Source organism: Daphnia pulex, chromosome 11 (genome assembly GCF_021134715.1).
Source record: "Daphnia pulex isolate KAP4 chromosome 11, ASM2113471v1".
Classification (NCBI taxonomy): domain Eukaryota; kingdom Metazoa; phylum Arthropoda; class Branchiopoda; order Diplostraca; family Daphniidae; genus Daphnia; species Daphnia pulex.
Window position 1 is genome coordinate 471181 of NC_060027.1, and position 16229 is coordinate 487409.

The 16229-nt window shown below is 39.4% G+C and overlaps 1 protein-coding gene across 2 annotated transcripts in view; it reads right to left on the reverse strand.

Annotated features, from left to right (window-relative positions):
- The window catches only part of LOC124207233 (metabotropic glutamate receptor 2-like), a 25895-nt gene extending 9849 nt beyond the window's left edge, over nucleotides 1–16046 (reverse strand). Inside the window, exons 1-4 of one of the 2 annotated variants that reach the window (XM_046604594.1) lie at nucleotides 15747–16046; nucleotides 1764–2334; nucleotides 1548–1689; nucleotides 11–165 (exon numbers count right to left, since the gene is read on the reverse strand). In XM_046604594.1, coding sequence (XP_046460550.1) covers nucleotides 11–165; nucleotides 1548–1689; nucleotides 1764–2054 — 588 coding nt within the window. In that variant the 5' untranslated portion in view covers nucleotides 2055–2334; nucleotides 15747–16046. Of the gene's footprint in view, nucleotides 1–10; nucleotides 166–1010; nucleotides 1032–1547; nucleotides 1690–1763; nucleotides 2335–15746 lie in introns of those variants that run through there. The other variant, XM_046604595.1, reaches the window with a different exon arrangement.
- Between the last annotated feature and the right edge of the window lie 183 nt (nucleotides 16047–16229).

Here is a 16229-nt window from a genome sequence, read left to right on the forward strand (position 1 = left end):
CGATCCTTACCTGAGGAATTTTGAAGAGTCGCAAAAGATTGGCCACTTGGATGGACGTCACTGAAGATGAAGCGCCCACCACTCCCGAAATAACTTTGTTCCTCACGTCCGGCACAGTTCCGTCCCGACATTTGTAGTCCGTGTCTCCGATGTTGTTGATGGACCCTGAGTAGGACAGAAATACAGACAATATTACAGCTCCTATTTTGGTTAATAAGAATCTGATTTAATTGGCATCTTTAAGTGACTACAGTTCCATCCTCCGTAATGGGTTTGTCCGGCTAGAGCTGGAAGTGCCGTTTTCATAAGTCCAAACACTTAAGAGGAGGCAACGGTCACGCGTGGTACAGCGCACTGTTGAGCAAATCCGAACGAGTTTCCCTTCAATAAGCTTATAGGATCTAAACGAAACGGAACGACGTGACATTTTGTTTAAGGGTCTCTATATCTCTGAATAGTTGGCAGGTCCGAAACGAAAACTGGTCTGGCCGCTCCCGATGGCCTGCAGCACCCGAGCGAACAAAAATAAGCTGCTGGCATATCCAGGTGACTGGTTCACAACTTGTGCTGGCGGTGGTAATGGGGGAAAAAGAAAAACTTTTGCTGGCATTGCAGTCGGTGAAAAGCTTATAGACATGGGCTACTGTCATGCATTCATTGGTATCATAGGTTCACTGGGGATCTATTTAACTAGGCGGTGTGGTGGCAGGGTCCTCTTCTTTTCACGAAATGCTCTAGTTGCACTTTGCTTTTAGCGATTAAAGTTCAAACATCATTAAATTGTTGATAGGAAACATAGGTGGTTTGTTGTCAAATCATTCCAGAGTGTCCTCTATGAGAATGTTCAAAATTACATTTGCAAAAGGAAAACTGTTGACGATTTCTAATTCAACATGATTTTTTCCATGTGTGATTTTCCTGCAGACATTGGAATGATTTGCTGACCAACTTAGGTTTCACAACTTAGATTTCTAGACATTTTAAAAATTTGAACAAAATTTCAACCATACTCTCGACAGGCACATGGCGAATAGAAAACTTTGTGTTCACCAGTTTACCACGTTTTCACACGAATCAACTCGATTGCTTTCCAAATAGATTGTAATCATAAAAATACTTAAGCAATATACTATTTAATCATTTGAAACTGTATTTTACCTTCAGCTGAATTTCAAATATTATCTTTCCATTTTTTCGTGTCTTCACTTTGTCTCATTTTTGAAACGTGACGACAGCAGACGACACTTATGCAAATTAGACAATTCTTAAGAAATCGATACTCTTAAAAATCGATCCCTGAATTCGCAACCGATTAAAAACGATAAAAGCGGTTTTCTAGAACTCGCTTAACTGAAGAAATTAATTCAATATCAAAAAGTATGGTAAAAATAAAAAAATTGGCACGAAACTCATAGATAATCAGCTTGACTCTTATAAGATCCTCCGGCAACAGAGGAAATTAGTCGCTCGAGGCAACGCTCAAGGGAATCGGCTGTGACGTCAAGTCTTTAGACAATAAGATTGAGACAACCAATTCCAATATTCACCTTTGATGAAAGCGACGGCTTGTTCCAGGCCGTAGGTGTCCTTGTCGCAATCGTCCAGGATGTGGGCGCCAATTTTGAATCCGACCGTGTTCAGTAGAATCGGATTGACTTGGTCGATGGTGTACAACATAGTCTCTAGCGCCTTTGATTCCAATTGTTCAAATAGTTATTAATTGAAATACTAATCATTGGCCAAATTGTATTAGCCTAATATACCTGGATGCCACCCTGAGGCATAACTGGGCCGCAGGTGATGTCGTCCTGGCGCTCGTGGATCATCATGAGTCCGCCCAGGATGAGATCGCCTTCCACCTCGGCGGCCTTCTTCATGGGCCAAGTGAAATTGAACGGCTGTTTAGCGTTGGACGTCTGGATTTGGCCGATGGCCAGAGTCATCATCATCATCAGGATCAGGGTCCGGCCGTTATTGAAGCTCCGGCAGCATTTGCAGCAGCGACGATGCGACATCATTAATTTCCTGGTGCTCAACTCCTGTTTGTCTGCCATGATCAAGTCGTCTGCCAAAACGCCGGCTCCTGATGCTGCTCCTGATGCTGCTCCCTCCTTGTCTATATAGAGTTATATCTATTTTCCTTTTGGCTCCCGGTCCCGCAGTGCCGTCGGCGTTGGATATTTTAACGGATGTCAGACGATGGACGACCAGAAGCAGCTGAAAGCCACACCCACCATGGATATGTCTTTTTCTCTTCGCAGTATAGACTGCTGCTGCTGCCCAGGACTGCTGCTGCACTGTTATTCCAACAGCTGGCGCTCACTTTGGCTAATCCTGTTAGGACAACCAGGACAGAGACAAGAGCATCAGAGTAACGTCCGTATTATGAGCGACGATAATCGACACCCAAACACACAGCACAGCACAGTGACAGCGTCTAATAGCCAAAACGGTTGGCATATATATAGAGCCTAAAGAACGCTGTTGTTATTATAAATGCTGTTGCTGGAAAAGAGCGGAGAGAGTTCAAACCTCGCGCGCTTTTATCAGGAGCCATCCACACCCACACACGCACCCATTAAGGAGCCGCTCGCGTGAGGCAGACGCCACTTCATTACACACCCACATAGCCTGCGGCAATTGAGAGCCTTGTATTATATCTATCTAGGCTCTCTATTTTTGTTTTCTCTCTCTCTCTTCCGTATATAGACTAATAGAGATAATTGCATTTAAAACCACTCTCTCCGCCATCATCTATATAGGCCACTATAGATATATTTTTATTCAAATTCCAATTATATATCTTTTAAATCTATTTGGGTAGATTATATAGCTTCTACAGTAAAAGAATATTAGCCTACATAGAATTCTAATGCATCTGAAATGTTACTATATGAAGATTGAAATTCTGTTCCATTTTATCTGTGCTGAGTTAAAAAACAATCAAATCAAAAAAGGAATATAAACTTAAAAGAATCGTTTGAAGATGGTTTTTTATTTTTAGAATTGTTGATGCCAGCATCGGCTAGATGAGAGGACATTCTCTTCTATATTTAATGGACGAGCAAGTTATTGTCGAGCTATTCTTTTGATCTATAGATTTTTCGAGAGTCACGCCCACAAAAGGGAAAATATAATAAGTGTAGGCTACTAATATGGAGAAAGAGAAACGTGATGTCGTTTGATTTCAACCAAAAGCGTCGAAAAATAGAAATATAGCACGCTCCCTCATCAGAAACTATTTGGAAAAGGCCAACGAGGACCAGCACGACATTCTGGAGCGTCGCCACAAAATCAAATGCTCATTTCTATATGCAGTATTCTGTTAATTTCATTGAAGTATGTTCAACTCAATTGATAAAAGAACGATATAGGTCCACATATAACGACCGGATATGTACTATATATAGATGACATGCAAGATGAATGGATATCAACCTGCCGAACGATATAAATCTATAGTCAAGAATTTGCATCCACACTTTTGTATTGGGCAGAAGGGGGGGGGGAGTATTGGATCTCTTTTATGTCCTCGTCTCGATGATTTACGGCGGCCATATTGTAGAATCAAAAAGAGACATTCTGGGTTGCGCGGTCGCTTGGCCCGTGCATTCGTGCAATCGACATCCATTCTTTTATTTTATAGGCCGTGACTTTCCAATCTATAAAGATGTCACAATAATATAGAGCAGCAGCGCACAAATCTATATACACGGCACACACGAAACATTTTGATTTATGTACTATCTGCTGCTGCTATGTGGTCTAGACATAACCATGGCCGACAAGAGTCAACCCATCCATAAATATTAGGAACATTAATATATATATAAGATTTCTATTGAGAGCTATATAGGAGAGAGAGGACGCTCTTCAGCGGCAAATGATGTAGGACGATTGCTGCCGCCGCCCAGAATAGATAGAAAACCCAGCACACAGCAGAGCACATAAAGAGAGGAAACAAAACCACAAGAGTCTCATCTCTCCTCCATCGATCTTTTACATTTATCTTATCCTAATATATATAGGCTATATACAGCATATACAATAGACCCACATGGACTTGTATCCATCAGGAAATGTAAGGACAACTGGAAGGAATAAGAAAGACTATGTACACGGATAATCTCGAGAGTCTACTCAGCATGCAAGTCTTTTTCGACATTCAATGGCAACCTAAATCTATCCGAAATGGATGAACATGCTGTGGAGCATCAGCCTAAATACATCGTCGTACCTATTCCTTCGCTATTATCTGATGTGAATTCTTGTCAGTATTATACAAAGAGTGCAAGTTGAGGCCAATATGTGTATATATATAAGGCCTGTAATATAAACCCATTTTCAGAACACGGATCGAACCAAAGTCTTTCTCGGTAATCTGGTTATTTATGATAGATATAGATATACACGCCCGCGTGTGCGCCTGAGAAACTTATTGCATAAAAATGGGCTGGTGCGCCTTTGATATGCTCGGGATCTATAGACAACACTCTTCCATACTATTATAATATCTCCAAGAACTCCACGATTGATGCATTTGTGGCTCCATCGTGTACATTTATAATATATACGTGGCCTGATAATAATAGGTCTATTGGGCTCTATATGACATCACGTGAGAATATATGGAACCATGTGACTTATTCCATGTAGCCTAACCCAGCTGCTATAATATATATCAAGTTGGCTTGGTCTTGATAGGTTGACACTCCTAGATGTTGTTGAACCTGCATATGTAGCCTATATATTCCTGGAATATAATATAACTAATAACGCAATAAATGTCAAGATCTTATTTTATTATTTGCAGACGAATATATATTTAGTTGGATTTTTTCAACAGCTTCGGTGATATTATACAAAATACTCCAGTCTGGCTCCAGTCTGAGAAAAATGTATGTAGGCTTTTATAAAGAAGCCTATACATACACACACGTGAGCCTATATACACATCACATTGCGAGTTCTTCTGATGTTATATAATATCATATAATAACGCAGCTCTCTGTGATGCTGAATCTCTTCTCGCTGTTACTTTTATAAATGCGGGAGAAACGTTGGGCCGCGTGTGTCATATATTTATGAGGCGAAAGGAGACGATATACATGTGGTGTGTCTGCTCCATATCTATAGGGATCGAGTTGAAGCTAGGCGGCAACAGCAGCAGCAGCAAACGCTCCTTCATCACTATCTAGAACCTCTCCCAGAGGCCATTCACCCAGGGAATAACCATCACCACATTAGCATATATTGGGGCTCTCCGACTATGCTGCTGGCATATAGCAGCAGGCCGACACAACACTATAGATGTGCTCAACTCCTGTCAGCCGAAAATGCACCAGAGCAGCAGGAGGAAGAAGAAAACGTCAGCCGATTTATCTGTGCACATTTCTATCCTCCCAGCTATTATAGGCAAAATGTCTTTTCTTTTTCACCCTTTTCTTTTCATGTCCTAGGAATCCATATAAGAGAGATATATGTACTAGAAAGGCCGAAAAAGAACCTTTTGGGGTGCTGTGCTGCGTCCCAAAATCACGAACCGTATAACCTATACTACTGCGGGGCAAAAGGTGAAAGAGTCCGCGCATGCTGCATTAGTAGTATTGAACCTGCCGTCAAAACTTCTGGGCTATATTTTAAAAAAAATTCAATTGCTTGTAAGCTAGGTCATAAAAACCGACCGGCAAGTCGATGGAATATTATACAGCAGCATGTTTTCGTTTGTTTGTATAATTTTTTCAATGTAAAATCATCTGAAAATGGTAAAGGGCGGCGGGTTTTATGGCGCGGGTAGCTATAATATGCGTGATTCGATTTGAAAGCTGCATGCTGCTGCTGCTTCTGGTGGTTCAAGACCGTTTATTATACATGTGTGCATGTATATAAGCCCCGCAGCATGTATAACACAACCAGCAGATAGAGAATTTGAATAATAGGACAGCAGCATCACTAGCACGCATAAATCTAAAATGGCCCAGAAGGCAGCAGCAACTGATGGCTCTTCTTCAGCTCTAAATCTAACGCGATAATCGCTGTCAAAAGATTCGCTCTCCGATCAGCAAATCTATTATATAGGCTTGACAAGGAAATGTATACAAGTACGTCCATCAAATATATTTCCTCCTTAAAAAGAAAAATGAAATTTGCGGATTTTACAACCCCTCCAGCACCAAAGTCACGCCATCCTCGATCGTATCTGTCTAGAAATTTATTTTATTTTTGGTGTGTGTTGGCCTGTATGATATTACGTTATATACTACGCGCCAATATCAACGCATATAGGCTAAACGAGGCCGGCATATAGCAGCATTTCGCTGGCTCCGTATCCTATATAATAAACTTTTTGATTGTGATATGGGACAACCGGCAGCAGCAGCATATCAATAAAAAAAAAAGGAGAAGATGATGGTTATTGCCGAACATCAGCAGCAGCAGCATTGAATGCCAATGCTGCTGCTGCTGCTATATAGCCTATATTATATATGCTGCATAGCCCGCAGGGATCTTATCAGTTGGTTTGATTCATTTTCGCGGTTGGCGCGGAACTGCTCGCGAATGAATATAGTACATATCACTATAATAAACTGATAAAGCAAATCAAATATTTTCTAGTTTTTAACATTTATTCGGGACGAATAAGACCCTCGCGTGCTTTATAGATGTATAGACGAAGACACTAATGTATATAGAATTTAACAGTTCAAACATGAAGGCTATCATACTACAAAGGCTACACGTGATATATAATGAAAAGAATGTCTGTATGGCTATACGATGTAAACGATATTTGTGAAATGCTTGCTGCGTTGTTATGCAGCGTGTATATAGGATACATATAAATCTAAAGTCTATTTTGTTCAAGCACAAACTTTTAATAATAAAATCTAAAAGCGAATGAATATAATAACTACATGATATGCCTGCATTATCTATTATATAGGCTATATTAATAGGGATACTTGCAATAATATAGAAGTCTATATTCCAATATGTCCTGCTGGACAAGGACTTTTTTTTAAACACATGAGATGTATAAGCCAATAGAAAACAACATGGACGATCAAAGAAAATCGCAGCCGGATGCACAATAATTGCACAGCCCATGGCGCATCTATATAGTCTATATATCGGACAACAAGAAAAAGAAATAAGTTCAACTTCAATTGAATCGCCCTTGTGATGTTTTAGGTTACATATAAAGTGAAATCTGCTGTTGTCTTGATGTCTAGACGTCACGTACGTCAGCAGCACGTGTTCCAAGTGCATCTTTAAACAGCAACGCTATGCTTATATCCTGTGTTAAAGCGGAAACTGTGTATACTAGACTATATGCGCAGCAGTGCTGTAATAATATATAGATTCGTCGACTTTCGTCGATCGACTTTGTAGGCAATATTTGTTTATTCTTTGCTTGTTGTTGTCTTTTAGCCTTCGAGTCTATATACGTAAATAAGATTCTATTTCATTATTCGGATACATACGAAAGGTTGTTGGCTATACAGGCGTGATGATGTTGCCCGGCAGAAGTGATTTGACTGTAAAACGCAATATATCAAGGCCGATATGATGCTATATAATGTGCATACATTTATTCCTTCAATTGTTTGCGGAGACGTACATTTTGCAGAACCGTATATTATAGAATCGAATGGGTGGTTATGCAATACATGTATTATAGACAGAAAGGAAACTGAGAAGTTTCTTAATTTACATGCGACAAATGTTTTATAGGTTATATTACCCTACGTATAATAATCGAAGTTATTTAAGTTTTCAATAGTGTTCTTTTTCCATCCATAAAAATAGGTTTCCCACAGAGTCTCTTGTTAATGACCCCTCGTTTGGTTGTATAATATATTATAGACGTCGCCCGTGTCGTCTTCTTCCTTCTGCTGACGAGAGATAGGAGCCGTAGTTATACTGTGTGCTGGCAGCAGCAGAACAGTCAAATTCCTTTCATTAACACAGCAGCAGAGAGGCGTAAATACGAGCCAGGCGCGTATCATCATGCATCGAACGACGTCGTGAATAAACCAAGATAGTAGTCATTAGCGAGCCGAAAGAAGAAGAAGAAGTTGAAATGTGTAATAGCATATAATAATCTAATATTTAATGACTTTTGGCGAGTTGCACAGTTGCGCTATGTTCTGTGGTCGACAGCTATATAGCGCGGGAGAAAATTGGCAGCATGCGGCAACTTTCTGTCTGTCTTTGATGTGCCATAGTCTCCATGTATAGAATTGTAGGCTATATATATAATAGAATTCCAAAGATGTATGTGGCTATACAATATTGCTGTCTGTGCTGCTGGTCTCAATAGGACATCATTGTCTTATTTTTATTCTTTTTTTTTTATATCAATTGCTATGGATGTTCTGGGGCGGGACTATATATATTGGAAAGAGTGAAATAGGCTCAGCATCAGTACTTGGGCGTATTATATAACAGGGCCTATTCAGAGTTCAGACGTAGGCTATTGCGCAGGCCTTCCAGCAGCAATTGAGCGAATATAATAGTGGAATATAGCCGCTGGCACCTGGCCATATACAATCAGCAGACCCTTATTTATATATGTATATATAGTATAGGCCTAGTTAATATAGTTTTATATTTGGGTTGCAGTTGTGCATGGGCTTATAGCTTATATTTACATCGCAGAATGTAGCAGGTAAGCATGCACAATTATCGTCTATTGAATGGCATCAGATAATTTGCTGGTGGTATATAGATTTATACTCATTTGCAAGAAACTCATTTTCAAATGGCCATCAAAAATGGAAGGCCATAGAATGAAATTGTAATATAACTCGGAGCTGTATCTACTATCAGATGATAAAATCGATACAACACATCAAAGCCAAATGTATTACAATTTGCTTGCCCACATTTGCAAAGGTTCTCAAGCAATTAAGATGATTAGTTTTCATATATTATATAGCTGTATAGTAGTTCATGGAGTTCTATATAATAAAAGGCTATACATATTCCATTTTGGCCATGCCCTTTGCATATATAATGCATTTCGATTGAAAATGTATGCATATATTTATATCGATTGATTTGTTGTCAAAAGTGTTTTGCTGTGCTGATGACGTCTGTCATCGTATAGGCCCTACTACTGCAGCAAGTAGAAGAAAGCATGCAACATTCTAATCAACTTAGACCTTTTTCTATATTTATTACTGTGCAAACAACAGACAAAATAGTTGACGAATTATGCTGTGCATCTATTATTCATAAAAATGCTTCTGTGTATTATCCACGTACCCTGTCACTGAATTTAACTTTAAAGTACTTGATAAATTACGCATATAATTTAATTAAAATATTCAGCACTCTGTCTATAATAGCTATACCTTGTGTATTATATAATACAGGGACACATCGACAGTGCTACACATCTGCTACATATGCTCATCCTCTCTAAATATCAAAAGATTAAAAGTCTTGAATCATCAAACTTATTTGAATTTCGAATCAGGTAGGCTATGTATTAGCTCGATAATTAGGTTTGCTACGCAGCAGAGGCCAGCATAATAGATCAGAAGGGGGTTAGATATATTTTATAGAGTATAAGCAGCCTAGGCTACAGTGCTTTACATGCAGAGAACTCACGCGGGGTCATATGTATTATACCCAGAGTACGCCATTGGGCGACGACTGTAGCTATATAGATGTCGGCTAATAACACGGCAAGCGCTTAGAATAATGGAATATTTAGATCTATACATATTATCCCCAGAAGGGATCGAAACTATCTACTTAGGAGCCCAGCACGTCTAGCTAGCTCTCTGCTCTAGGCTATATATTATAGATATTAGCGGATATATTAGCAAGTCTGCTTTTATTGCGATGCGCACGGGAAATCTCTTCCGTGTTCGCGTCTAAGTTACGAATGCTGGAATCACTCAGCACCCGGATTGATTAGATGTATAATGTACACCTATACATGTTCTAGCTCTAAAGATAATGAATAATAGATCCTCAAATGATGAAATGACAGCAATTTTCATCACTATATATCAACAAGTTTGACGCCATCAGTCGCGACCTGCCTCATACGTAAAATATCAAATCAAATAAGTTGTTGCTGATGGATTAGAGAACCATATTATAGAACGGCTGATGATGTGCGCGGTTTCTCATCATCAAATCGCCACAGCAGCGACTCATTAAATAATAGCGCGTATATAAAGAAACGACGCGATTATATAGTCAAAATATCTCAAACTATAATAAAACCGAAACTTCTTTAAGCCAAAGTTTCGCAGAACAAAGTTTGATGAAGTGACGATGAAAAGGATATAATATATAACGCCCCATCATATAATATCTAAGCTCTATAACTACATAGAGAGAGAGAGCTGGCCTTCTGCTATAATAATATATAGGAGACGAAACAAAAAGAATCTATGAGAAGATGTGAAAGTAATTGCTCTCGCCCAGATCTAAAAAAAGAATAAAAAGGAGACGAGTCAATCTCGATGCTGCTGTATTTAATATACCAAAAGAGGAGCTGCTGCTGCTGCTGGCCGGCTCCTGACGCTTGTGTGTGAGAAGGAAAGTTATATAAGTTGACGTTAATAATGGGAAAGATGGATGTTATATGCGTTCTGTTGCTGACTAGGCCCCGGCGCGTGAATCTCTACTACAACACTATGTGTGCTGTGTATATACAAGGCCAACATATTAGAACATCATCCACGTCGCTTGTATAATGGCCGAGATGGATGATGGAAAGGCTTTGATATTTACAATTAATATATCAACGACTATAATATATCCCGTCATCAGCAGTTACCCCAAGCCTATAAACCCCAGCAGCATCATCAACATGTAATATAGTAGGTCCTCTGGTCCTCCTCCATCAAAGATTTTTTGGGGTTGATGCGGAAAATTTTGGTCTGAGATTGAAGTTTAAAATATAAAGGTTATAATATATTGGCCTGCCATTTTAACCCAAATTCATAGCCTATTCCCAGAACAGTTTTGCCGTGTAATCGAATTTGTTTCATGGAATATTAAATGAATTTTCTCTTTCGCAAATATTAGTATATATAGTTCCGCCATGTACATCTCATCATGCATGCTCGGCAGCCCAATATCAATTTGCTGAATGTATATATAGACATGCATCAGACGTTTGTTGTATTATGTGACAGCCCTGAAGGTATTGTTCAGTCGTCCTGCTGGGTCGTCGTCCTGTGATGCTGCCCGAATGCTGATGCATGTCTCGAGAGTTTTCTTATTCCATTTCTAATTGAATATAAACAAATGTCCTGGAGGCTGGCTGGCGGCATATATATACTAGACATGTAGTGCTGAATGTTGATTCTCTCTCATAACATCATCAGCATGTCATCAAGCAGAATAAAAGAGAGAAAAATGCTCCAAGGGGAAAAAAGGAAACGAATCATCAACCAGCATTTTCCCAGACCATCCGCAATAGACTATTATATCATCCACCATCATCACATGAAAGAAAATTTGCATTTTCATTCGTTCAAACATCTTTATTACATCAAATCTAAACGCTTGTTTGGCTTGATTATACATCAAATTCAATGGCGCTGGCATAATTAACACCTGGATGATGGAGACACAGCACCATCAAACTTTGAACGAATAGAAAGTTGATTCATTGCACTATATAGATTCGAGCTGGACGTAGTAATATAGGCGGACTAGATTGCACACAGGGTGAAATACGATGGACCCTGCATGATGGATGTCCCAACAGCCTAAATGACTATACAACTGCTATAGAAAAAAGACATAATATGTAATGACATCACGCATCCCATGTGCTGCTGATGCCCAGCACGGTGGAGATTGTTTTCAGAAATTCGTTCTGTCCATGTTTGTGCAGCAATTGGCCGTTTCTACTAGCTCTCACGAGTATTGTATACGTTCATAGTTATATAGCCACTGCTGCTTGTCCTTGTTTCTCCTTATATATATAGATTGCGTGAGGTCTCTGTCGGATATGTCAAGGCCGGCCGGGGCCCAGCAATTCACCACAAGGTCCTCCATATTGTTTGATGGATACATGTAATACTGCACAGTTCCGTCTGCTTTATATAGGGGGGATTATACCAGGAGAGGATGTAATATAAAAAACGAAGTCAAAGTCGTCGTATATTTAACTCGACTTTAACGTGAACAATCTATGATCGTCTGCCACATTTTCCGTGATACTACGACATATACTCGATTGTATATAAAGAGCAGCTTGTATATAATGCTGGAAGGTTATATATATTCAAATAGAGTATCGAGCTCTGTATATACATGTATACGAGTCGATTACGACCGACTGATTGATTCATCTCCTACGTATCACGCAACGCAAACATCGTCCATCTACGAATTAAATTGAACTGTCGTCGAATAAAATGAACGGGGAATAAGAAATTCCGGTTGAAAATCCAACAAAAAGTGACGATATGGCCTCAATCCGTTTAATATCTAAACGTTCAACCTATATCGCGCTATATCGATTCCTTTATAAATACAGCCCAAGTCTACACACAGTTGAAATTGCTGCTGATGGACTTTATTGAGCAGCACGGAAATATATTTGTTTATTTTCGATCGATTTCTTATCCACAGCCAAAGAATGATAAATAAATACATCTCAAACCTTCTTTCTTTTCCTTGTCACACTTTTCCCTTCTTCGCTGCTATATATATAATGTATATATAATAGCTATAGATGCCAGCGTATATCTACAGGCTCACTGCAGACGTCAATCTTTGAAATAATATGTATAATATTTGCTATATATAGATATATAGATTCTAGTTTTCTCGCTGCTGTGTGTAGATGTTTGTGTAGGCGATCGATTCGGAATGCCATCAGCATCAATACTGTATATCGCAATAATTCAACAACACGCGGCAGGAGCCAAACATTTTATAAAAAACAGACGAGAATACTTAGGCCTATAATATTCCTTCCGCAGCAGCAGCAGCTGTGAGGAGAGTGGAACTTTTGCCTTATCATCGAGAATTCCTGCGTGGGAGGATATAATAGATGTGCTGCGGATTCCAGCATAGATTGATGAACAACGACAGCCATAACAGCACAGGATGCTGCTGATGCTGTCGCCATCGCGCCTATTATATATCACCCGGCTCCTTTAATAATAAATTAGGGTCCGCCCCCGACACACACTTCTCTTATATATTATAACACTATATAGCTCCATCGAATCATCATCATTTAATATAAATATAGATCATTCTCAATGAACCCTATATTGTTAAACTTATTGAATGATTGACAGATGGCGATGATATAGCCTAAGAGTTAATTATTCAGCCTATACCAGCAGCAGCATCAGTTTATTTCGTTATCTCTCTCTCTCTAATGGATGAAAAGGTGGACGATTCAATAGATATCGTGCTGCCGTGTTGAGGCTTTTGTTCCTGGTGTATTTAGTCCGATTTAGTCGTCATCGATCGACCGCCGTGCTGTGTTGTATAATATAGATGAAAAGCCGGGGCCAGCACTTCATTTCAATAGCTTTTCGACGCATTGCGCTTTACAGCATAAATCGTCTGGCCATTCATCACGGGACCGACTGCAGAGCCGTCAGCGTTTGATGATTAATTTTTTTCCTTTTTTTTTTTTTTTAATTTTCAGGTTTAATTTATCCAGCTATGTTAAATATGTTATATAACGTTCCGGGGAAATTGATCAAGTGGTTTTGAATGAAATGTGAATATATATAGGCAGGACTTTTGCTGCTGCATAAATTTCAATTTGAAATGAAACGACTGTTCCCCATAATAACTAGGCCTATATATTCGATCACTTTGTACGGCCATGTATTACTACATCTATATAGCGCTTGAGCTGTCCGGCCTGGCTGCTGTTGGTCAGGGTCATTCACTCCATCCATCCATCGTCCTCACGATAGACATTGTAAACGCAGTATAAGGCCTATATAGATGGTTAAGTTCCTTTTGAATTCTATTTAAAGCTTTAGACAGGGCGCGGAGAGCAGTACCTATATACGCTAAATGAATCAGTAGGCTTATTGATCTTGTATTATAGTCTATACAGTATATTGCTATTAATTTTTCAATTGTTTGTGCGTAACGGGTTATTTAAAAATAGGATTATAGCCTAGGTAGGAAACTATAGCAGTCTATAAAGTCATTATTAGCAATATTTGCCTATTAAATATAACATGCTGCTGGCGAATGGAAATTGTCTAAAATTGCACACGGATTCAATTCCAGGAAAATGTGCCGATCGAAATAATATATACACTCGAGAGCATGCAGTTGCAGCAGCAACGATGTCGCAGACGCTATTATTCGCGGAAACGACAGGAAAATAAGCCAACGAGAAAAAAAAGTGCACAAGAAAAAGGTGGAGAAGAGTTGCCATGGCGATCGAAGTTTGATTGTATATAGGTGACGCCCGCGCCGTCATCGCACAGCACACATTAGAATATAAATACCTACAAGTGCTGCTGTGCCTACAAGAAATCTACAAGAACAATTTGTTTATCAATATAGAGGCGAAGACATTCTATATACAGTAAACATACATCAAAGGGGAAAAAAAATATGTTTGATTGTCTTATATTATAATTACAATGTTAATCATTTGTGCCGTGAATCACGCGCGTGAATGCATGTATAATATTAACGCTGCTTGATTTTTGACGTAACGAGCAGCTTCATTAGTTGGGGCTTATTACCATTGTAGCTACCAATCTCCAGGACGCATATATGTATTCATAGAAACCCAGCATGTCGCTGTTGTTATATATATAATGAGGCAGAAGCTATGTAGCCTACCTATTATACATAGATCCGGGAAGATCAAACAAAATAACCAGATTACGTAATTGCCGTATGTATATTATTAGAACAAAAAAGGATATAGGCCTACAGGCCTATATATTCTATAAAAACTCTGTGCTGCTGCTGTGATCAATTATAAGCTTCTTGGCGATAGTCTAATTTCCGCATCCTTATTATATTCCGTTTCATATAATAAATAAATAATACATTCCAACTATAAATTAAATAATACATTCCAACTATAAATCGACGCGCGTCGATGGTTGAAAATTCGTATATTATAATAAGCCTTGGCGCGCGCGGGGGTCGGAATAAAAAGGAAAGTTCTCACACACAACACAACACATATAGCCAGGAGCTTCATTTTCCATCAAAGGCAGCCGGGATATCTATAGATGATAATAATCATGCGAATAGGAAAAAGAAAAAAGAAAACTGCGATGGAAAACACAATCGGGACGAGGGGCTGTGCTGATGATGTTGGTTGGAAAACAATAAAGAAAAGAGAAAAGCTGCTGGGGGACTCGTTTCTTACATATACACAGCAGCAGCTCCTCATCTCTCCTTTTCCCCATAGCTCTCTGCTCTTATATATAATTCTTGATAGTATGAATCTCCTGCAGATTGCAAATATATCTAATATAACATCAAGATATGTGCTGCCTTCACCGATGTCTGCTGTGTTTGTTTTAGATAATTCCCATCGGTGTCGTCTATCGCAACGACGAACCCGCTCACATCCGCACCATCCAGCATACTAGCCTAAATATGTTTATAAGGTACTACTAGTATATTGGGTGGGTTATACATGTATTTAAATAAGTAATTCATCTTGATTCATATCCAAACATTTCAGAGTTATTATATAAAATAACACACATGCTGCGGTATTAGGCTAAATTGCAATCGCAGGAACTTACATTCACAATGGATCTCCACAGCGCGAAATTCGTCCAATGTCTAAATAGTTTGGTGAAATAGTTTTCACGGTCCCGCAGGTTTTTTGGGGGAATCGGGCGATTCAGTTTATCCGCTGCACCGATAACAAGAACCAACAACTGTGGAGGAGGTTGCTATTATTTATGGTAATCATCTTCGCTCGACGTCTAGCGAATCATCTGCGTGTACTATATGCACTTGTCTGTCGAAACAATATCAAACTCGGAGGGCGACCGCGGGAGAGTTGAGAACCGATCAGAGAATCAGCTGGAACTGGCCGACTCGGGGCTTGTGCAGCTCGTTCCAGTGTCTATACTGCGAGTCACCCGCATCCCATTCGTTTGCACAGACGATGCGCGGTCCGACCCTCTCCTGCCAGCCGATATATCTATCCCTTTTCCGTGTGGCAAAGGAATATACATAGGGACTACGCACTGACAGAAGCAAACTGGATGGAAACCAAA